General features: G+C 37.4%; 1 protein-coding gene across 5 annotated transcripts in view; it reads right to left on the reverse strand.

Moving 5' to 3' along the window:
* SMC1B (structural maintenance of chromosomes 1B) overlaps positions 12,552–24,370 on the reverse strand; it is a 38,624-nt gene continuing 26,805 nt past the window's right edge. For 2 of the 5 annotated variants that reach the window (XM_021393034.1, XM_021393033.1), the window contains 7 exons: positions 23,532–23,627; positions 22,447–22,603; positions 21,521–21,675; positions 18,990–19,141; positions 18,686–18,755; positions 15,135–15,245; positions 12,555–14,873 (listed from right to left, as the gene is read on the reverse strand). In XM_021393034.1, coding sequence (XP_021248709.1) covers positions 14,772–14,873; positions 15,135–15,245; positions 18,686–18,755; positions 18,990–19,141; positions 21,521–21,675; positions 22,447–22,603; positions 23,532–23,627 — 843 coding nt within the window. In that variant the 3' untranslated portion in view covers positions 12,555–14,771. Of the gene's footprint in view, positions 14,874–15,134; positions 15,246–18,685; positions 18,756–18,989; positions 19,142–21,520; positions 21,676–22,446; positions 22,604–23,531; positions 23,628–24,370 lie in introns of all 5 variants that reach the window. The other 3 variants (XM_021393037.1, XM_021393015.1, XM_021393024.1) reach the window with 3 other exon arrangements.

The raw sequence follows: 24,370 nt of genomic DNA on the forward strand, positions 1-24,370 counted from the left end.
GCATACATTTCTCTCTTTTCCCTCAGTTTAAGCTGCAGATCCTTGCTCAGCCATGCCGGTCACCCGCCTCCTCTGCTCGATTTCTTTTGCTGGGGAATGGAGAGCTCTTGCGCTCTCAGGAGGGTGTCCTTAAAGAGCTGCCAGCTCTGCTCTGTTCCTATGCCCTTAAGGACAGTTTCCCAGGGGATCCCACCCAATTAGTATTAATACCCATTAGTATTATAATACCCATTAGTATTACTTATGGATGTTATAGTACTTGAATTACACAGTCACAGATTATTTCTTCCACATGCTTTCTCTGTAAGAATCAGGTCCATATGCCAGGTAACACCACTTCTTTCCATCCAACAAGGAATAAAAAAATGACAATACCAAAGTTAAGGAAGTCCAGTCCTATACAGAAGGTAGGTTTAGTCTCTTCAGCTATCAGAGTTCCTGTGCTAATCTCAACAAACCTCTTCAACAAAAATTTGGTGTGATGAGTAGTACTTTGTTCTTTGTTATCTGGGTACGAGGCTTGAGGATCCAGATCTTATTTGGAGAAATGCTTAATACTTCCAGCTACCACTGAAGTCAGCTGAAACAATGGTTTGGATACTTAAGGCACTATAAAATAAAAAATAAATAGAATAAAACAGACTCTAGTCACCTAAAACTAGGCACCAAGATTAAGAAATATTATTTTATTTTCTACATGTATAACTTTTCCTCACATCAGTCAAATGGAAATAATATCTTCTCTTCAGCTCACAGGATGTTAAAAAAAAATTACAAACCATTGTAGAAAGAGAAAATGTCATTGAAGAGAAATAAGTAGCCTCACCTTTGGCTACAGTTCAGAGAATGTGCAGTTTATTAAGCAAAAAGGCTGTACATTTGACAAAAGAAAAAAAATTTGAAGCAAGTACTATGTACTCTAAGTGCTAAAAGAGAGGTGGTAAAGAAGTGTGCATTCCTGTAAGAAGTAGTAGAATTTTCATCAAGGTGAAAATCAGTGGTAAAGAAAATCAGAGATGCACTAGCAGTGTATACTTTCTTATTTCCTGCCTTTTTGTTGTTTGAGCTTGAACCTTACTGTAATGTTCTTTTAATACAGTTTTGCAAGAGAGTTATTTAAATTTGCTTATAATGCCTATAAATCTTGGTTTCTCCAAATTACTCCGCAATTCTGTTGAGTTTGTAAATCATTTGTTCTGTTCACTTCGTCTCTTTAAAGAATCTATGCTGTTTACACTATTAATTACTATGCTTACATAATGTTTTCACTCAAAATCTTCTAATTTAGGTACTGACTTCTATACCCACCAATGCAACTCAGCTTCTGTCTATTTAACAATACCGCTAAAATACTGACTCAAACTTATGGATCCCTTCTAAATCTAATCATTATTTTCCTGCATAAAATCACAGAATGGTTCAAACACATGGGCAGGAGGTATCCAATTAAAACTGCACGTGGAAGTTAAACAGAACTGAACTATTCACTTAGGAATTGGACCAACTCACAAGCATTAATACTTACAGGGCAGTTAAGTTTGTGTCATCTGAATAGTTTTTTGTTGTTTCCTTCCTTTAATTTTATTTTGGAACTAGTGGCATATTCTAGAACTTGCAGGCATACCTCTGGGCAACAAATTCTGTGTATAGTAATTTTATACTGTATACTGGCTATAATTCTTTGCCCAAATACTAATTTCTGTAACCTGTGCTAAGAAGAACATAGCCACAATGGGATGGCTGCAGACTGAGTTCAATTTTTCTGTGATTGTTAATTACCGTGTACTACTACAACATACTCCAATGCCTTTCCAGTAAATAGTTCTTGGATGCCTGTCTTTAGAAGTATTCATTATAAATGTTAATCAGACAAATATCTGTGCTGTATGAACACTTATGCAGTCTAGTCTAATGATAGTGAATATTTTCTTTTTTATTTCTGCAGATCTTTTGTTGTAGATAATTTTTAATGGCTTTTTAGTTTTCTGAGAAGTTAAAGAATGAAATACAAAAGGCAATGGACTTTTGTACTGAAACTCAAGAAAAGCTTTAATCACAGTGCTGGTTCACTTCAAGACTCCAAATCAAGTCTTAACTTTGTGTGTATAACTAATAGGATCTCATTGTACAGGATTTCTTCTTGCTCTGGTATCTCGTGAAGTGCAGTGCAACTATTTGCTCTAGCTAGCAGATGAGGAGATACTGAATGAAAATGAACAAAGAGCCTGAACAAGCTTGAAATCTTAAAAAATTCCTGTTACTCAAACCTTTTAACTCTCTTATCCTTACACACACACACACACACGAAGAAAAAAAGAAAGAAAAAAGAAAAAAGAAAAAGAAAAAGAAAAAAGAAACAAAACAACACAGTATTATCACCTAGGTGAACCTACCTGGAGGTATTTAGATTGTCTCATAAGGAAGATTTTCAGCCTGGAACATATTGCACAGGTAAACTGGCTTTGATATTCTTTTATTATTTTTTCTTTTATACTTCCAAGAGTCACTATTAGGGAAGTAGCAGGAGAAGACTGACACATATTAGAAAGTTGGCCTTTAAAATCTAACCACAAATGAACTAATCAGGACTGCATTAATAGAGGAAACCTAATTCTAATTACATTGTTTCTTATTAAAAATGGGAATCGGGAATTCTGGTGTGAGTCATATTGCAATATGTCTCAGTATTGGAGTTGATAACTTGCACAATAAATCTGGTAGATTTAGTGAAAGAAAGGTGCAATAACTTCAGATTATGGTGCCTTTTATGCCTCACTGGAGATGTGGAGCCAGCAAAATAACAGACTGTAAATTTCTTACAGAAATTTCTTACTGTGGTATATTCAAGTGAAATTTTAAAACTCAAAAGTTGCCTACTAGCTTTTTTTTTTCCTGTAGAAAGTAGGACCCTCACATTATACCTTTTCAAGCCTTTGATGATTAGGTATTTCTCAAATGGTTAAAGCTGAGGCCTGAAGACATTGCTGTTATAATCCTGCCTGAAAGTCTTGCTTTTGTGTTACAGTATCTATGGGCTCCTGCATAAAAGCCCAGGTTCTCAAAGGAAAGAAGGAGAGATAAGTACCCAAACATGCCTGAACCCTAGGCCTGGATCTGCAATCCTTATTAGAATGATAGGATACATTATAGCAAAGCATTTCATTACAACATGGTGTTACTGGACTCCAGAAAACGGATTTTGTCCTTTAATTTATTATTCAGGAAAAAAAAAAAAGCCATTGTAAAAGGATTGAACAGGTTGTTCTTGATTCAAAAAGGAAGTGTAACTATAAAATTATATGCTGGCATTTTGTTTTGTATTCATTGTTGTCTGTTACTAAAATATTCTATGTTTATATCTTATACTGCTATTCAACATAGACTTCAAAAATTACCCAGGAAGATGTAGTTTATCATTTCTTCCCTGTGTCACTGGAGAAACCATCGGTAAATTCTGTCCATGGATGAATTGACTGGGAGTCAGACAGTGCGAGAGAGCTACATGCAAGGCAATACAGAACTTACATGAAGTTATGCTCTATAAAGCAGAAGTTGACTGTAGGGAGAACTTTGTTCATATCTGTCACTTATCATTTGGTAATTTTAAAAGTAAACTCTAATGCGCATTTGCATTTACATACTGAGTTATTTTAAAGATAATGTCACTAAGCAGGTCTTGTGTGCATACAGTGCTGGAAGTAAAAATTGAAAGGTTTACTTAGAAAATTCATCTCTATATTCAATCATAGTTGAACTCAAAGTGAACTGACACTGGCTTTTGAAAACATACTTTGAATTTTTGATATTATCTTCCTTCTTCAAGGCATTTTACAAACTCTTCTGCTTACAGAGATGACAAACTAGTAAGATCCAGTCAGCTCTGAATTAGGAAAGAGTGAGCAACTATCAGGAAGTAATTAGAAGCTCAACTGTGCATGTAGAAGGAATTTTATCTCAATCAACAAGGGCATACGGGTTTTCTGCTATGAAGTAAATTAAGGTATGAATTGGTTGGTGTGTTAAAGATACTTTTCAATAAGCGCAATAAATTTTCATTGAGTTTTGCCGGTTTTCTTTTCAACCAACAAGATCTAGCATATGTATAGCACTATTTACTTTATCAAAACTTATTAAACAGCTGAAAAATTGAAGTCAGTACCTCCCCTAGCCAAAACCAACCAGCTGCATTGCTTATCCTGATTATATCACTTTAAGTGGTATTTACAAAGGCAGCAATAAAGCCCAAAATAAGCCACTGAATGAATATGTTGTTTGGTACACTTGGATAAACATATGGATTTACTATAATATGGGAGATTAATCTGAAGTTGAATCAAGTGGTAAGCTTCTACAGTTATTAAATTTAAAATGTGTTCTGCCTGCCACTGAGTTTCTCACTTGCAGCAACAGTACTCACCTTTCCCTGTTGCTTCTTCAGAGAAACTCCTTTCTATTTCAAAGTTTACATTTCAACACATTTTACCATTCTCTTTTCAGTCTGGCTTTTGTTACTGAATTTTATGCCAAGTTTCTAGCAACATTACTTGCTTGTCTCTGTCATACACAGCTTGAATTATAATAAGAAAATGTAATCAAAAAAGTAATGAAAAACAATACACTGTTGCTTATTGTGGTAGATTTGGAAAACTATACTAAAACTCCTTTAGATTGTGTTTTGTATGACTACGTTTGGATCTTATTTGGTTGGAAAACATTAATATTCTTTGTCCTTAGTGACTCTCACAACTCCTTGCAAGCAAATCTAGAGCTTACATAATTTATTATTGTTGTGATTACTGTTGTTTTTAAATAAGTTATTGTAGTCTAAGAATATAAAAGGGGCAAGACGTATTGGATAAAAGTAATAACATTTATGAAAATGGAAAAGCTTTGAGGGCTTTTCTTCATAGATATTTCCTCTTGTATTAGTTTAAAATTAATGTCAAACAAAGAATATTAGGTATCATAAGTTGACGGGATGGGTCTGACCTTGAGTCTCAAGCTCAGGAAAATATTTAGCAAGCCTTTGTGACTCCTATCTACAGCTGTAAAAATATTCAGAGATATTAATCAAATTATTTAGTAATACATTCCAACTTTACTGCAAGGCAGTGTCAAACAGCATTCCAAGCACAACAATGCTGGATTTCTCACTGGGGTTTCAGAGCAAAATATGGTTCTTTTAAAACAGAACATGTTTGACTTTCAGGTGTACTGAACCCAAAATACCAGTGTGTTAAAATGCCTTTTGGACTGACTGGTCATAGTGAACAGTGAAAGGCAAAGGAGCTGGAAGTATTGCAGAGCTTCTCTGAACTCCTTCAGTCTTGAATTTTCAGGTGAGACTGTAGTCTCATTCTTCCTTCTCCCTTTCTGTTCTCCCTGATCCTGTCCTCTGTCTTCCTTATGACTATGAATATGAATCTCCATGTTGTTTGCTACGACTTTCTGGGGACACTGCAATATAGTAATATAAAAAATGACAAAGTGAGAAGTGATGTCTAGGGAAGATTACATATATAGTTCACAAGGACACAGTGGTCTTACGTAAACTAAAAGTTAATAAAGTCAGTGGGGTGAACATAACGGGACTTGTCAAAAGTATCACAGGATATGGAGTGAAAACAGTGTTGTTTTTTTTTGTTTCATCTGTAAAAATGGCTATCTTTATCAAAATTATTCCTAAAACTATGCCAGAATGTCAATACAACTGACATTTAACAGACAAAAGAGAATGTTCATATACATGCATACAACATTTCTGAGTCCTGACTGTACCTCAAAACAATGGAATTGGAGGAACAGTTCTTGCTGAAAGCAGCCCTAGGTGCAGCGTGTAGCCTTCGCTCATCTTGGGTTTTCCTTACATATCTGAGTCATCTCAGGACATGGCCTAATTAAACACACGGCACTGCAAATAAACCTGAAAACTGCTGCTAGGAAGCAGAGTGGAACTGAGATAAATGTTATTAATCATTATTGGACTTTGCCTTTAAGAGAATAATTTAAAAAAAAAGTGACTTGAAGAGGATGAGAGCTGTAGCTATTGGCTTTCAAATGTGACTAGATAAAGCAGGCTAGCTGTGTCTCAATAACATGCTGTTTGCTGTCCCTGCAGACAGTGCATGCCACCTGCTGTTAGCACATCCCAGTGCTATGCTCAAATCAACTCACATGTCAACCCTACTCATGGACACATTCACTGATGGTAATTAAATAGTGTCTTTTTTCCCTTTCTTTTCTTTCTGTGTTGTTTTCTCATCACTCTAATACTTATCATTTTTAATAGTTGTATCACCTGTAATTTCCATTGCACTAACCTCTTTAATCTTCAAGGTTACCCCTCCCCTTTCTGTAACTGTAGATGAGTAGACTGCTAACCTATATTTTTGCCTTTAAAGTATTTCTGGGATTTTTAGAGGTGTGCAAACATTGCTCAGCTCCACTTTAGGAGTGAAGAGAAGTACAGGGGTCTCTCACACTTTGCCAGCATCCCCTGGCGTAAATGGGAGCGGGAGAGAGGAACTCAGGTGTCTCCCCCATCTGACAGGTCGGACTGACTGAGTGCCTTTTGTTTAACGAGAAAACGTGTTGCAGTACTAGCGGCAGGAGGGAGTGGCGAGGGGAGCGAGAGGCTGGCAGGATGAAGCAGCGAGAAGTGTCTCCCTGGGAGGAATGGCGGGAGTGGTGGGGCAGTTGCAGGCAGTAATTTGTTAGGAACGACACTTCTTTGCCTCCAGCTTTTACAGGAGTGTTCCCGCGCCTCCTGGGGCTCCCAGAGACAGGTTTTCGTCTGAACAGTTCATAGCAGAGGACGGAGGTTCCGGCCAGGGGCAACACCCTCCCCACTGCGCTCCCTCAGGGGGGGAACCGTCTGCGGCGGAACTCCGCTGTTTCCCAGCCGGCGGGGAAAGCTAAGGAAAAAGCGGGGGCGACACCGCTGCCCTGATGTAACGCGCCGGGCGGGACGGCGCAATGTGTGCTATGGTGGCGAGGGGCGGGGCAGCTCGGCGCTGCTCGCAGCAGGTGGCGAGGGGCGGGGCGGGGCGCGGCGCTGAACAGCTGCGGGCTTTTCTCTCTGCGCTTCGGTGGTCGCTGCGGGACGCAGTTTCACGTGGCTTCGCTCAGCTCTCCGTTCTGCTCGGCCTCAGCGCCTGTGTTCGTGGTGCGTCCTGGGGCAAACTGCTGTGGGATGGCGCTGCCCAGCGTTCTGTTCTCTAGATATGCTCGCTGGGGAGCTGTTTGTAACCTCTACGAAGAGAACGTTCAAGTCTGACCGCTGTTATTATCTGCGGTGCTCGCGGGGATGGAGCGATCCGAACTCTGCCGTGGGCATCCGTGTGGCTGCTGCATGTTGTTGACAGCTGGTGCTTCGTGAAGTGCTATATAATAAAAGCAAACAAATAAGGTCTAAAATATTCGTACTGTCAGCATCATGGGACACGACTGTTTTACAAATTTTGGCAAGTTTCTAGCATAATTATTAAAGCTTTTTGCGAGTTGTCTTCCCAAATGCTTTGCTGGATGGGGTAGTGGAATAACACAGTCCTTTTCTGAGGAAACAAGTTGCACTTCTTCATGAATCATTTTTGCATTGTGAACCCGTAATAGAGGACTTTGTTCTCTAGATTTGTTCTGTAGATTTTAAAATGTTTTGCTCTAAGTTGGTTGTTGTCTACATTCTGAATGTGCCAGCATTCTTTATAGTGCAGCATGTTATAGGATACTGACAGTGAAAGAAGGGAGTGTGGAGAAAACATTTTAACAAGAGAAGAATTTTTGGGAGCGTTTGCAGATGGGGTCTGTGTTTTCCTCAGAAACACTGATATCCCTCTGTCATAGGGAGCTTTTAATTTTTCTTTTCCTTTTTAGTCAGATGATTTCCAGACTTAGGCCTTTTGCTTCCAAATGAGCTTTCAGCATGTGAACCTTGGAGCTGGCAAGCAGCCTTATGAACCGTAAGCTCTGGCAGGACGCTTTCTTGAGGGACTGGGGTCTGCATGCTGCATTTTCCACAACCACACACTGAGATGTGTTTCAAAGCCAAATAAAAAATTCATCCTTATATTAAAAAAATTAAGGAAGAAAAGTAGCCACAAGAATTAATGTTATGAAACTTGGGGATTTCTAAGTGATGATGCTGTGGCCAAAGTTTCTTGCCAATATGCAGTTTGTTATCGGCTTTAGAAGATTGTTGGAGAATAAAAGGATGTTCTCTGTACTTAGAGATTGTTGTAGAAGGGTGACATTTGAGATTTTATGCCTGATGAAGGAGCTTCTTGTGAGGAAGGTGTGTTATAGCAGCTCACTAATCCTGTGTGGGAACAAGGGACAAAAATCTGTACCATACGGATTTCAGGTTGGAGAGAGATGCAGAATTACCTGAGTACATTCTGTGAAATTGTGAAACAAATGAGATCAGAATCCTGATTATTTAGGTTCTGTTTTTCTGTATCCCACGTTTACCACATAGAACCTTTGGGGAAATGTTTCTGTGCTTTCTCAGATTTCAGAGTATGAGACACAATTGCAATTTTGATGTCAACAGTTAAAAAAACTAGAGTAACTTCTGAGTGTAAATCTAGTTCTAGATTTACAGTTGCTACCTGAACTTCTCTTCATTGTAACCATGGCTTTTGAATAGGTAGCTGAAACTTGTTCTGCCTTCTAACTATATCAGAATTTCAATGAGTTAAGAGGTAGAATTAGAAATTTCATTTCATGTCTGATTTCAAATGAACTGCTCGCTCAGATCCTTCTGTATGATTCTGTTTCTCCTGGGTCAGTAAGTGTGAATAATGTGTACAAGATGATAACTTACAGGGTGTTGCAGTGAGGACTGCAGCTGCCTGCTTTAATATTTGTAACCTTGCTTTAGCATCTTCTCTGTGTTAAACTGTTCTGTAGAAACAGGAATTGTTACTTGCCTTGATGTTTTTAATTAGTCTTCTTCTAGTAATAGGTGAGCTTCTTGTTTGGAAAAAAATATGTTTTATTTTAATTTGTTGCACCTGTATTATAGCATTTTGAATGTGTAATTTGGTTTTCGGTAATAAAAATGTAGTACTTGTTTTACGCTGCACTGAGCTGTTCTTCAGAACACACAACACAAAAATCTGTGCATGTAGCTGCTGTTCTAGAAGTGCCTAATATCTCAAAGTGGATTTCTTTTGGATTCCTATGTGAAACTTTTTTTAAAAGTTTTTTTAAAAGAAATGTTAAGGCTTACATTTTATTTTGTGTAACAGTTTGGTGTTGGGAAAATATTTTTCTTTCTCAGGAACATAAATATATTTCATCTCTTTAATAGCAAAGTAGGAGACATTACAGAGGGATCCTATAGTACTCTACTCTTTCATATAAGATTTGTAAGATGCATATGATTTTGAAAGTATAATCCTTTTTACCTTAGTTCTTTCTTTGGTTTATATTACCTAAAAAGTACGATTGTCTGTTCTGCATGCCAGAATCTGCTGAAACTGTCAGGATGAATGAATTCCTGTCATTTGTTTGTTTCAATTTTGGAAATTTTTAGGACTAGCTTTTTTCAAATAAAAATGACACATAAGTTTTGTAGAAGTTAGTTTTAAGTAAGAAAATAAATTCAGAGCAGTTATCCAACAATTATGTGACAAAGATCTCAACTGAATACAGAAACAATTTTTTATTTAAAGTTCTTCTGGGACAAAAAAATCTTTCATGTTTTTTGGTGGGGTAGAGTAATGAGGTAACTAGCAGGGGGTTTCTTGTGGCCGATGCATGTTGCAGAAGTCTGCTTTCCACAAACTTTGTTGAATCAACTGATTATATTCAGTGACCTTCAGTGAGTAGAAATGTTGAATCTGGATTTCTGAAATGAAGTCTTGAATATTCAACCATTTTTTTTTTAAAGTAATGTAATACATTTCTGACCATGGAAGACTTACTGCTGGGGAAAAACAAACAAGCAAACAAACAAACAAAAACAACACAACAAAACAAGGAAAACCTTGCACTTATTTACTTGAAATGAATAAACATTTTTGTGGGTATGATAAATTTTCTTTAATTTAGATGCAAATATATTTTTGTTCTGTCTCCATTAACTTCAAAATATCAGTTGGCTGAGTTAACGAGGAACTGTTGCAAGCAGTACTTGCTTGTCAGCTTTTTTTCTATCAGTATGTTACTTAACTGATATAGAGATTGTTGATTTTAAAATATTTGCTGAAAAAAAGAAAATTATAACGGTAACACAACTATCTTCAAATGTGGCCTTTTCCAAAGTAGATGCATTAAGAATTATTTCACTTTTTGTTTTAGGTTTCAGAGATGGATTCATCAGAAAGGTCAACAATGTGAAGTGAACAAATATCCAGGCAACTAGTGTTGCAAAGGTTAATTACAAAACTGTTAATGAAAATCTGAAAACACAATGGAAATGTGTTATTGAAAATGGAGCATGAGAACATCATGTCTGAAAACATGAAATGATCTTTAGAAACTGGTTTCTTCACTAACTGTCTGCTTCATACTCAGTTAACTAGTTAATGAGAAATAAATAACATGCTTGTTGAGAGAAAACAATTTATGCTGAAAGTAATGGGAAGACAAGGGAATTATCAGCAACATTTTCTTTGTTAGCATTAGCTAAAAGCCTTGGAAAAGGAGAACCCCATTTTCATTCATAACCCCCATTTTCAAGAAGGGAAAAAAAAGAAGATCCAGGGAACTACAGGCCAGTCAGTCTCACCTCTGTGCCTGGTAAGATTTTGGAGCAGATTCTCCTGAAGGTCCTACTAAGGCACGTGGAAAATAAAGATGAGGTGATTGATGATAACCAACACGGCTTCACCAAGGGCAAGTCATGACTGACAAACCTGGTGGCCTTTTATGATGGAGTTACAGCACCAGTGGATAAAGGAACTGCAACTCACATCATCTACCTGGACTTGTGCAAAGTGTTTGATACTGTCCCGCGTGACATCCTGGTCACCAAATTGAAGAGAAATGGATTTGATGGATGGACCACTCGCTGGATAAGGAATTGGCTGGATGGTTGCACTCAGAGAGTTGTGGTCAACAGGTCATTGTCCAAGTGGAGACCAGTGACGAGTGGCATTCCTCAGAGATCAGTGCTGGGACTGCTGCTATTTAACATCGTTGTAGGCAACATGAACAGTGGGATCGAGTGCACCCTCAGCAAGTTTGCAGATGACACCAAGCTAAGTGGTGCAGTTGACACGCCAGAGGGAAGGGATGCCATCCAGAGGGACCTGGACAGGCTTGATAGGTGGGCCCATTCCAACCTCAGGAAGTTCAACAAGGCCAAGTGCAAGGTCCTGTACCTGGGTCGGGGGCAATCCCAAGCACAAATACAGGTTGGGCAGAGAAGGGTTTGAGAGCAGCTCTGAGGAGAAGGATTTGGGGCTGTCAGTTGATGAAAGATTCAACACGAGCTGGCAATGTGCGTTTGCAGCCCAGAAACCCAACTGTATCTTGGGTTGCATCAAGAGAAGTGTGGCCAACAGGTTGAGGGTGATGATTCTGCCCCTCTGCTCTGCATCCAGTTCTGGGGCCCCCAGCTTAAGGACATGGAGCTTTTGGAGTGGGTCCAGAGGAGGGCCACAAGGATGATCAGAGGGATGGAGCACCTCTCTTACAAGGACAGGCTGAGAGAGCTGGGGCTCTTCAGCCTAGAGAAGAGTAGGCTCTGGGGGGACCTTATAGCGGCCTTCCAGTACCTTAAGGGGGCCTACAGCAAAGCTGGGGAGGGACTTTGTATAAGGGCACGTAGCAACGTAACAAGAGGAAATGGTTTTAACTGTAAGAGGGTAGATTTAGACTAGAGATTAGGAAGAAATTCTTTGCTGTGAGGGTGGTGAGACACTGGAACAGGTTGCCCAGCGAGGTTGTGGATGACTCCTCTCTGGAAGCATTCAAGGCCAGGCTGGATGAGGCTTTGAGCAACCTGGTCTAGAGGGAGGTGTCCCTGCTTATAGCAGGGGGGTTGGAACTAGATAATCTTAAAGGTTCCTTCCAACCCAAACCATTCTATGATATAATCGATGTTTCTGCTCTGGTATCCACTAGTGCTATAATCTGCTGAATGTTCTTTTGGGACCAATGAAACATTAGTTCAACATAGCACCTCCAGTCCCTTCTAGAGGCCCTAATCCCAAAGGATTTTGGCTCCCCTGTCAAAATCAGGAGAGGAGGGGACTGCTCAGCAGTCCCCAAGTCTTTTTCCTTTGATAGCTCAGCTGCAGCTGCCTGGGGTGTATGTGGAGGTTTACGCTTTTTTGATGGGACTGTGAAATCCTCTAGTTTCCATGTTTTTTACGGAATACGTTCTATGATTGTAACTCCTTCCCCTTTAATTGCCTCCATAATTGTAATAGGACCTGATTAGGCTGTCAGTCTTTTTAAATTGATCTCCTGCCCTAATCAGGTCATTGAACATTTGTTTTCTTGAAACCCTAATGGGTCCCAATTGGATTACTTTAGAGGCCAGTCTCTGAGGTTGTGGCTGCAGATGAACCTCTGACCTCTCCAACACCATTCGGACATTGCACCTGGCCCATAGGCACTCTGTCTCCCCCAGATCTGCCACCAATTCAGTGGCCTGTTGTATTATGGCCTCTGAGGCCTCTAGGGGGTTTAGTATGGATACCAAAGTACCTTACTGGTGTGGTGGAGCTTGTTGCAGGATGAGATCTCTCATTCTTGCTGAAAATTTCATCAGATCCAGACTTTCAAAGGCATCCTCAGAGACTGCTTCTTTCATACCTAATTCTCTAATATAGTTTTGTAAGTCTCCCATAGATGACCATAAACCCGTGTTTAAAGATATATTGTCTTTATTTGGCCATGTTATTTGGCATGCAGCCATTGAATTAATGAATGGTTTTCTTCATTATGTTGGACTGTTGCATATAGTCTTTGCCTGAGGGCAGGTAAGTAGTAATGGATGCCATTTTTGAAATTTCTGGTCTGTTTACTACCATGCTTTCTGCCTCCATGTGCCATAACCGGAGGAGCCATGCTGGTACACTTTCTCTCAGTTTTTGTCTAAACCACTGCACTAGATGCATGAGTTCAGCTGCCATGTATGGGTGTGCCATTACATGTAATGCTTAGAATACAGTCAAAAGGGACAGAAACTGGAATCTGTCTCATCCATTTATCAATAACGTGAAAGAGTAACATACTGTTTTAAAGTCCTTTTCAAATTACCTGGATACAGTGAAAGAACTAACCACACAACTAGACACGTTAAATGATGTTTCCTTAGTCCACCACGGATTATTTTTTTGTACTTATTTTTTTTTTAATTAGACTAAGATATTTACTGCCTGAGAGCAATCTTTTGACAATTTATCCTGTTTTGTTCAGGCTGTGTAATGAAGTTGCTAGGACACCTCTGATGATATAAACTCTAAGAATATTTAAAGCCACTCTTGTATAGCAGCTAATACATGTAGCTTTTGCCTTCCTTTAAATATCACTCACTCTTTACTGTATTTTTATATTTCAACCAAGTGTTCTGTATAAATGGTTAAAAAACAAAACTTCTCTATTTACAATGTGCTGACTCACATGGATCAAAGATCCTTGAAAAACTCTATGAGTCTGCTTGTCTTCTGTTCATCCTTCACACCAATAAAAGCACTGCCATGCCTAATACATTAACACATAGGAATTAAGTTTACTCATGGTTTATGTTCAGAGTAAATAACTTTATTTAATGGAATGAGGCAACAATGTAACTATTTGATAAACATTTGTCTACAGCTAGGTGGACACATTTATGCCATTGTAGAATTCCTCTAGGAACACTCTACTGTTTGCACAGGTCAGTCCTTCCTTATGCAGTAAACTGAGCTGGCCAGAGTTCAGTTGTGTGCAACAAGCACTGTATTAGCAACAGTTCACAAGGTCTAAGCACATAATAGGCATGGTACACTGCAGGAAGCTAGTATATGAATAGAAGAAATAATTACGAGCAAGCACAAGCCAAATAAAGCTCATCAGTAAACACCAATGTGCAACACAGGCCAGATTAAGTGATTCTAGATCTCAAACTATGGTTCTGTAACCAACTTTATTATCTGTTCTTCTTAGATGAAGCACAGCCATCCACCTTGAATGCACTGGGAAAGCTACATATTAAGAGTCTTCTCAACTGCAAACTAATAGAAGATGCTTTTTTCTAAGGCTGCTACTGATCTGGCAGCTGCATCATACCTGTTTTATTCTTCCCCATTTTGTAAGGGAGAGAATGCCTTGGGAATTTCTTCCAGGTTACATCAAACCTCTAGAGAGATAAGATGAGCTTTTGTAAAGTTGACTATTTTTATAATGCTACAGTGGACAACTGAAGTATTACAGTCATCACAAAAGTCATACAAGACAACGGCCATATTCCAGTATCTTGTTATTTTTTTCAAAAAAGGAAATAATCTCACCTGAATGCAAACAGAGGCAGCTGCAACATAAAAATGAGACTGTAAAGGTCTGAGATCAGTCCAGTGTTGGCATGTGCTGGAGATACAACTAAACATATTTCTTCTCATAAAAAAAAACACAAGTCTTTTGCTCTGTAATAATGTGCTTATCATTCATTTTAAGGCAGCAGAACAAACAAAAACCTGAAGAAAATGCTTTTTTTTTTTTTTTGAAATATAAATTTTTATCTATTAACCACCAATGGCCACATTCAAACTCAGATTTTTAACAGTCAACTGTAAACTCAGTTCTGCCTGCCACCTGGCCCTGAATCCATCCATGTTTTACTCTAAAGAACTGTGTTTGTGATCCTCCATTTCTTCTTCATCATCTGGATACTGAGTAAGATCCAAAGTCAGCACTCGACTGAACATATAGTCATCACGCTGAAAAGGGGAAGGATCATACCATTTAAAACATCAGAAATAAGCATTTTCTAAGTGACTGTGATACAGTAATGAGCTTGAGTTACCAAAGTGATCTTTTCATCAAGACAGTATATGCAGTTATTTCTAAACACAGAATACTTCAAATCCAACAATACAATTTCATACATGATTCATTGTATTAATTCTTAAGATGTAAATCAGTACTAAAACAGAATCAGCTTGCATTATTTAATAAAAATATAAGTAATTAACTGTTACCTCTGGACACACTCCAATCAATGCGTCTGCTTTGGAATAAAACTCTTCCTTCAGAGAAATAACTACCATTTGAGCCTGTTTATGTGCATGTTCCCTAATGAAAATTGATACCTTTGGAATGAAGACAAATAAGTTAGTTCTGGTAGACACAGATTGTGCTGTAATTACTATAATTAGGCAATGATGAGGAAAGAACTGAACTACATTACATTCAGTAATTCATTTGGGAAATAAGTATCTTAAGACATAAATTGCATTTTCATACGGAAACACCTCAGATTTGCTCCTTTTTGAAAATGTATATGGAAACTATCATTCACTCTGATGTATAAAGCTACAGAAGAACATTTAGTGCCAATGAAAAATATTTTATGTAATGTAATTGGAAGGAAAGTGGAAATTCCTGAGTATGGAAAAAAAATGCAAAAAGGCAGTTACTGGTTGTATACTACATTCAGTACAGATGGCAACTTTTTTTTTTCAATAATCTCCAAAATAAAACATAAAAATATTAAACTACAAACTGGAGATTGAAAAAGGCAATATCCCACAAAATAAATTAAATAAAGAAAACTCAGCACTTCTTCAGTTAGTCTGTAGTTTTATCTGTGTGATTAAAATTATTTTTTCCAGTGAAAGAACAGGCTTCAGCAAGTTACATAATTAAAATTCATTTTATGGTACAATTACAAGTAGATTATTAAGGATTTTCTACAACAGATCTCAAAACTGAAAAAAAAAATCAAGATTTCTTCATTCTAAGCATAAAAGCTAGCTATCATAGAGAACTAGCAACATGAAACATTTTCATACATCAGTTTTGTTCACTTGTTGTATTTAATTCCTCTGAAGGTTTTGGTGCTTTCCGGTATCAGGCTGGTAACAACTGCATCTTACAGGTTAGGAAAGAGATACGAAAGACCCAGGGATCAGGGAAACATTTAGGTTTTACTTGCAAATCACTGCAATGTTGATTTTGCTCACTCTGCAATTTAAGACACTTTTTATATATGCTTAAAGAATAGTCTAACTCTCCTTATAAAGAGACCTACATAGATATTCAAGCTAGTGAAAGATTTTATTTTAGGGAACCAATATTTTGTTACTCTTCTTCCTACATCACACAGGCAGTCACACTCCATGCATGTAAATGTTACAGCCTCTCTCACAGGTTGCCTGCTTTGTGTCGCTTGGGTGAAAAGAAAAGCCATTTCTGTAATTCCCCACCAGCCTTCTCCATAGTGCAACTAGCTGTAGGAGCAGCAGACAGGAACTGGTTAACAACTGTTAATGCGACTCTTTTGAAAACACTTAACAGGCTATGAATGTGTTTTTTATCTGAAGAGAAATCTGTCCAATTAGAAACATGTTTGTCTATAGCATCCTGAAGAGGAATGCTGCTTAGCACATTCCAAGGCATAAAGTGGACATCTCTATCACATATATCAGAATAAGCCTACTTGGAGAGGCAACTGCAGAAAAGTGCCTCATCACCAGTTGTGTTAATGCATGATTCATAATCCGTATGGAAAGTTGGTAACATACCAGAAGCCATGAACTTCAGAGAATGCATACATAAAAGACAAGAAAGAGGAGAGAGGAGAGCGTGGAGGCACTATGGATAACTCTGTGGCAACCATCATCAGCTGTAACACATTTTAATCCAGAATTAAGAATAACATTCAGAAAACACAATATATAAGCAGAACACGGGATCTTCAACTGGTGTGACAAGTCATAGTGGTCCTAAAAGACTAATAACTAGAAAAGACTCCTGTTATAAGTATAGATTATGGAGGTGTTTCATGATCACTTTATTTGTAATCTTGTTTCCAATCATGTTATTGACAACCAGAGCCTAATAATGCTTGCTTAATTATTTTCATTACAGTTCCATTACATCTAATCTAGTATTGCTGAAACATGGTGGACTGTGTTAAATGCAGTGTGTATCACCTCAGAAGTAATGGATGATGGGTATCCCTCATGGGCTTGCATCCCAACAAATGATTAAGGAAGTCTGGTTCTGGAAAAGGCTTTCTCACAAAGCTACGAAGGATCAGTAACTTCTGAGAAGGAATTCTATCTGGCAGGCACAACTAGTTAATCTTTCCCCAGCTGCCTGCCGTAGAGGTATCTTCAAAGCAAACTGTAGTGTACTTGGCATAACACAGTTCACTTCAAAAAAAAAAACCAAAACACCAACACAACACAAACTGTGTTCATGAAACTGAATTGATTCATTAGTTTTTACTAAGACTGGCATCACCATTAACAGTGTTAGAAATGTATCTTTGTCCTACTTTATGAAGAAAGGAATAATTCCATAGTAAAAAAAAAAAAACCCATACACATTTGGAGATCATTTTCCCCCCTAGACTTACATCTACAGTTGGCAATATTTGTATTTTGCTGTATTCTATTCCATTCTATTCTATTCTACTCCCTCTCTTCTACTCTAATTTTCTTTCTAGTGACTGTTACCAAAAGGGGAAAAATAAAGTGAGAGACCAACAGGAAGCTTTTTTCATCAAACAAGAATTCTAAAATGATGGGAGTAAAAGCCCCTAATTGGTATTAATGGAGATGAAAAATATTTAGTAGGACAGTAATGTAAAACACTCTGATAATATAAAGAATTGAACTTCAACACCTAGATACACTCCTTTCTGCTTCTTAGAATTAAGGGAATTTAAAGTCCTTAAAAATTCCAACTTAACAAACCCAATCAGCAATACCAAGATGACCTTTGTGTTAGACTGCACCACACACATTCACGCTGCATATTTCTCCACAGACCTATTTTCTGAAATTCACAGACTGGAGACTGATTAAAAGACATTGTTAAATTTATCAATTAAAACCTAGCCTTAGTCAAACATCTCATGTATGATCTCATGTATTTCTATTCTAAACACAACATACTTTCAAACAGGTTATGACAGTGTAATCAACCGCTCTTGCCCTACAACATCTAATGAAAAGTAGCCATCCTCCTGCAAAAGATACCATTATTTGGCCCCTCACTGCAAGAAAGACATTGAGGCCCTGGAGCGTGTTCAGAGGAGAGCGACGAAGCTGGTGAGGGGTCTGGAGCACAGGCCTTATGAGGAGCAGCTGAGGGAGCTGGGATTGTTCAGTCTGGAGAAGAGGAGGCTCAGGGGGGACCTTATCACTCTCTATAACTACCTGAAGGGAGGTTGTAGTGAGCTGGGGGTCAGCCTCTTCTCTCTCTCGTAACTAGTGACAGGATGAGGGGGAATGGCCTCAAGTTGCGCCAGGGGAGATTCAGGCTGGACATTAGGAAATACTACTTTTCTGAAAGAGTGGTCAGGGGCTGGGAATGGGCTACCCAGGGAGGTGGTTGAGTCACTGTTCCTGGAGGTGTTCAAGAAACGTTTAGATATAGCGTTGAGAGACATGGTTTAGTGGGGTTATTGGTGGTAGGTGGATGGTTGGACTGGATGATTTTGTAGGTCTTTGCCAACCTAGCTAATTCTATGATTCTACGATTCTATGTGTAGATAAAAATACAAGAGGGACCAACTTACTTTATCAATGTTTGTGTTATCCAGGGCAGCATCTATCTCATCTAAAATAAAAAATGGTGCGGGACGAAAACTGTAGAAGAAAATACAGTATTTTGCATTTAGATGCAAATATATTAATAAGCGTTCTAATTACTTTGAGTCATACTATCAAAAAATTATTCTGATACAGAGAAATGACAGGTAAAGAATAAAAGATTTTTGTAAATATTAGGATACTGTACTAGCAGATTTTTAACATGTTTAAGTATGCTTTTCTCCTGTCACTTATGCAGCCAAATACTTGTATAATACCATAATAACTTACCTGTGGACAGCAAATATAAGAGCCAGAGCTGCCACAGTTTTTTCTCCTCCTGACAAACTGTCCATTGGCATAAAGCGCTTTCCCGGTGCCACACAGTTAAAGCCTATGCCTTCCAGATAAGGCTCCTCAGGATTCTCAGGACTAAGGAATGCCTGGAAATGCATATGTTTCAATATTAATAATGACATTTATAAAATTATTGTGATGTGTATTTTTTAGGCTTAAATACTGACTGAGCTATGTTTGAAGTTGATAAATCAGCTTCACTTGTAGGAAGAACCTGTTCATCTATACTGAAGATTAAGACTATTAAACTTCCCAGTGAATATTCCTCTTGATGAATGAGAAGGAGGCTAATTAACAAAACCATTTTGGAAACGGCTCCACATATTCTTTATTTACAAACTTTTCAAATATAAACTTGATTTTATCAACCTTTTACAATAATTACTTCTAATATTTTTAGTGAGAACTGTAGACCATAAGGCCAGTTTTCTTTATGCTTTGGAAGTGAAGATAATTCAGAAAGTACACTTTTCTTTTTGTGAATGGTTCATTTTAAAAATTTAGTTTTTTGTCACTTTTGCATTTCATGTCGAAGATTTTAACAAAGACAGACTTTCCCTATATTTTGCATGCCAACTCCCATGTCTACTTTACTAAATAATTAAAAAATACGATGGATTAACTTGGTGGTACATGGTTTATTTTTCCCATTAGACAGAAGAGACAATCGTAACACAAACTTCTCCTCTGCACACAAGGGGATACAGGTAAAATAAACATTTCTAGTTGAAAGTCATTTAAAATGGCTCTTGTCAGGTCATAGATGCAGTGGAAGAAAAAAAACAAAATGCTGTATTTACACTGATTTAAAGTAACTTCTGTGGTAAATAGTCATGCAGATAAGATACAGTCTTTGCAGCACCTTTTTTTTTTGGGGGGGGGGNGGGGGCGCGGGGGGGAAGGTATGCATGTTTTCCTCTTTGCTGAGAAAATGGTTTTCACTGCTATTCAAGCCGTAAACACATCAACTATCTTGCAAAGCAACTTCCACTTCTATGCCACCACAAATACCTCAAAAAGGATTTTTTTTTTGTACCCACATGTATGGACACTTAGCAAATTACTGCTAGCAAAAGTTATCTTGTAGCTCCTTGTATGTTGCTTATACATTCCTTGGTCATCATTATGAAAGGAATGGCATTTCTCTCCCTACAGAAAAGTAATGGAAGAGAACTGACGGAGAAGCCAGCAGTGAACCTGTATGCGCATACAATTTCTTAGGCAGTAGTTTCTTTTTAAGTACATCAAACAACTGGCAGATTAAGCAAATTTTACTGAGCAATATAGTCAATATATGAATGTTCACTAATTATATCTATCAAAACTTCAGGGTTTTTTTTGCCTTTTTTTGGACTGGTCTGTAAAGCATTCTTGATAAATTTTATTAATTTATCAACAATATTAAGAATTTCTCATGTTAAAGTGGTTGCTACTGCTTAAAGAGCATCAAGACCATCTGTACAAGCTGCAGCCTAGCCTACCTTTTCTGACGGTGAAAACTCAGAGTTAATCCTCTCCTTAGCTAACAGAGCAATCATGAAAGATGATTATTTAGCATCCAGTCAGTCTTGTTTCCTTCAGTTGCAATGTTACTATCTAGTAGGTGGTTTTAGCTTCTCAGCTAATCACAGGATAATTTCTTGTCCAGACATAATATCACAGAGCTCAGGAAGAAAGCACACAACTGCTTATTTCTGGCATTACCTCTGAAAAAATACTGGTTGTTGTAGTGATGCGAAGTCAAGACCTGTCTAGTGTTCAGTCTAGCACAGCAGGTATGGACTGATAAATTGTGAAGAAAGAGTTGCTTTATTATCTAGTCCAGCCCAGGAGCAGAAGGGTACATTTACAGAACTACCTGAAGTATTCATGGAATATCTGACTGAGGGACAACACAAAATCTGAAGTTTACGGAAGAAAGGGCTTCAAGTGAGAACTCTAAACGTTCAACCACCTACTGAATCTGATGTGACTACAGCATTTGGGAGTTTCCTCTTTTCTTTCATCAGTAAGACTGAGACTCTAGCAAAGATTCGTATAGTTGTGACAGTTTTTTATAGAGGTTCCTTAAAAGGTACTGACATATTAAGTCATTAAGTCTATCTTTTTAAAAAAGAAGATTGAGAGGTGTATAAGAAACCTCAAAACCTCATACAAAATACCAACACTGAAATACTAATGGATGATTTTTGGAATTATCTATAGTAATGATTACATATTTTTAATTACTTGTCACTTGTAACATTTCATATCATATATATCTTCCTGATGTCAAGCATGGTGTAGAGTACTATTTATTCCTCCTTTTACTTTAAAATTATGAAGTCATGATTATTTGTGTATATTTCTTCTTCAGAACTGAAACTGCTGAAAGGAAACTAAAAATACTAATACAAGTTTTCTTATTCTGCATAACAAAGCCTCATGGAGGCATTTTAAGCCAAGTACCAGAGAACATGACACACCTGAGCACTACTGTTTCTGCAGAGTTTCTTGTAGATCTGATCAATAACTACAGATGCATGCTCAAAGCACTGGCTAAAAAGTTCATATCTCCTTTTTTTCACCTCTTCAAATTCTTGCTTGGATATTCTGGCCTCCTTTCTGCTGGACTCAAAAGCTATGAAAAAATATTCTAAAATTATTATAGAATAAGTCTCTAAGAAAATATACAGAACAAATATGTACTGTGTCCCACAAGTATCAAGGAAAATACTACAGAAGACAATTCTAACACACATACAGACAGTATATGAGTTCTAACACACATACAGACATTATGAGTTTCCTCCCAGATTTTAATTGGTGGCCTCCAAAACGAGGAAGTTACATATGTTCAGCATGTTCTATGCCACACTGCTCTGAAGCACCAAAGTTATTCTTTCTAATTGCTTCTCTAGGCAGGGTGGCCTTAAGCAGCACCTGCATTTACTGGTTACAGATTCAGAACTCCTTCAATTCGGTAGTATTTCCATGTCCACAAAGAGCATCGCAGACATCAGTAATTTTACAGGAATGCTTTTGTCTGAGATTCTGGACAACCTTTTAATCAAGAAAAATTAAAAGAATTTTACAATTTTAAGTCATTTAGTCAGTCATTTTAAGAAAATATTTCACGATGTCATTTGGCCAAGGAATTGCTTGTAACCACTTCTGCAAAGTGATTCTTTGCTAATCACCCAAACTATACTTCAAAAAAATACTGCAGTGTATGTTAATAAATTGCTTACATATAGTTAAAAGACAACTGAGGATAAACACTTAATCACAAGTAACACCTTAATACCTGAAAGTAGCAAAAGCAGAAGGACCAATGCCAGAAAAAGGAATTTTAATTAGGGCAAGAACTCGCACAGCCATTAAAGAAATAATAAGGAAGTCTCAGTGTTACCTTCCATTGATTCTTGGAACTTGGCCCGAGCTATTTGTAACTTCTCTCCTGCTCTCAGGTTTGGAACAGCTGTTTTCATTAAAATATTCTCTTTAGATTTTATTTCCTGCTGCATCTGGTTCAGATGAGCCTCTATCTCTTTATCAGACTCCAGGTCCTAAAGAAATAAACAAGAAAAGAGAAAACAAAACAAAACAACTCAGAGTCGTTACATTTGCTTTTAGGCCAAGACATTTCAATGTATAAAACAAGCAGTCGTGGTTTCTGGATAAGCACTCCGCTCATCTGATAGTTTTATCTAGAAACAAAACTAAAAAAAAAAAAAAAACAACCATCTAATTCTCTATCCAGGATCTTAGTGCATAGAATCAATTTACTAGGTCCTAAGCATTGTTTTACAAGGGCTTTGACAATAAAAAAAGTCTCTTCAGCCCAGATATTCATCAAAAATTATAACACAGGAGGAAGCTTAGCTGGCTTCACTCCTTGCTTTGTGAAGAAAACATTTCAATGTGGCTTACTGAAGACTTTTGAGACAAGTTTCCAAATTTCTCCTTGCTCTGTACCAAACCTCAGTAATTAATTTTAGCTATGACAGTGAAAAAGTAATCTTTACACACATACAAACGTGCTAAGAAAACATGACTCTTACAGAATCACAGAGTTCTAAGACTCAGTTTCTGAAAATACTAGAGAAAGAAAATGATACAGTTCCCTCCCACCCCTTCTAGTAGCTAATCCCTAGTTTTTAGTGTTTTGTGTCATAACCTGTTGTGGTGGAACTAAAGGCAGAAGGCAAAGAAGAAGGAAAAAAAATTAAGAAATTTACAGTACTTCCATGCTCTTCTTATGGTTTAGGTAAACTTTTAATTAAATGTAATAGAATAGATATCTGACCTATCTAAAAATTTCATATATTTGTGTCAGGTACGATTGCAAATCCAAAATAAACACAATCACAGAAATATTTCAGCTTACCAGTGTTTTTAAAATGTTCCATTTGAAAGCTAGGGTGAGGAATAAATAATTAATTTCAATAAATATTTTAAATAAACTCAATCTGTGCTTCTTCAAAATGAAATTACCTTCAGGTCTTTAGGTAGGCTACTGTAGTCTATTTTAATTGCCTCTTCTCTTTCATAGATACCTGCTGTCTCAGTGTCTTCCATTTCAATTCCTAGCTATAGACAAAATGGACATTTTGGTTCAGAAACACAAAACTTCTAAACCATTTAAACAATACATTAAATAGACAGAAAAAGAAGAGACAGTGGTAACAGGGTATGAGGTAAACTTTTTCCATTGCTTGTCCCCCATCCAGAATTGAGCTAACAGTTAAGATTCTATAATTCAAAGAAAATATATGCACCTTTAGTATGAAGATGAAAACATCTGCCAATTTCAGTTTAAAGCTAAGATGAAAGCAGCAGTAATTTATCTGAAATATATTTATAGAATAATTTGCATACTGGAAATATACCATTCTCTCCTGATGGAGATAATTTACTTTCCTATGATAATTCATCCTTCTTTCAAGGAAAGGCTCTGAAGTGTGTAAGTCAAGGTGTTTCTTTTATTCAGTTGGCTTGAGAAAAATGAGTACCTTCAATTCTGTTTGACATAAGCAGAGTATATCTTCTGGACACTGTAAGCCTGGCTTTCAAACAGCTACTTGTCTTTAAATGAAACACATGCTGCATGTCATAATTAGTCCTTTTCCTACCAAGCTTCTTTCTTAGAACCAAATATTTCTGTATTTTCAATACTATTACTAGGAATCAAATTTGTTATTTCTATTGCCAACTTCCTTGATTTTTTCTTACTTATTCATAATCTGAGAGCTGAGCTGCTTACAAACTCATACCTATTTAGATTTATCCTCCAATAAAAGCACTTTTCTAAGTAATGAGTTCAGCAACATTCC

This window comes from Numida meleagris, chromosome 1 (assembly GCF_002078875.1).
Source record: "Numida meleagris isolate 19003 breed g44 Domestic line chromosome 1, NumMel1.0, whole genome shotgun sequence".
NCBI lineage: Eukaryota > Metazoa > Chordata > Aves > Galliformes > Numididae > Numida > Numida meleagris.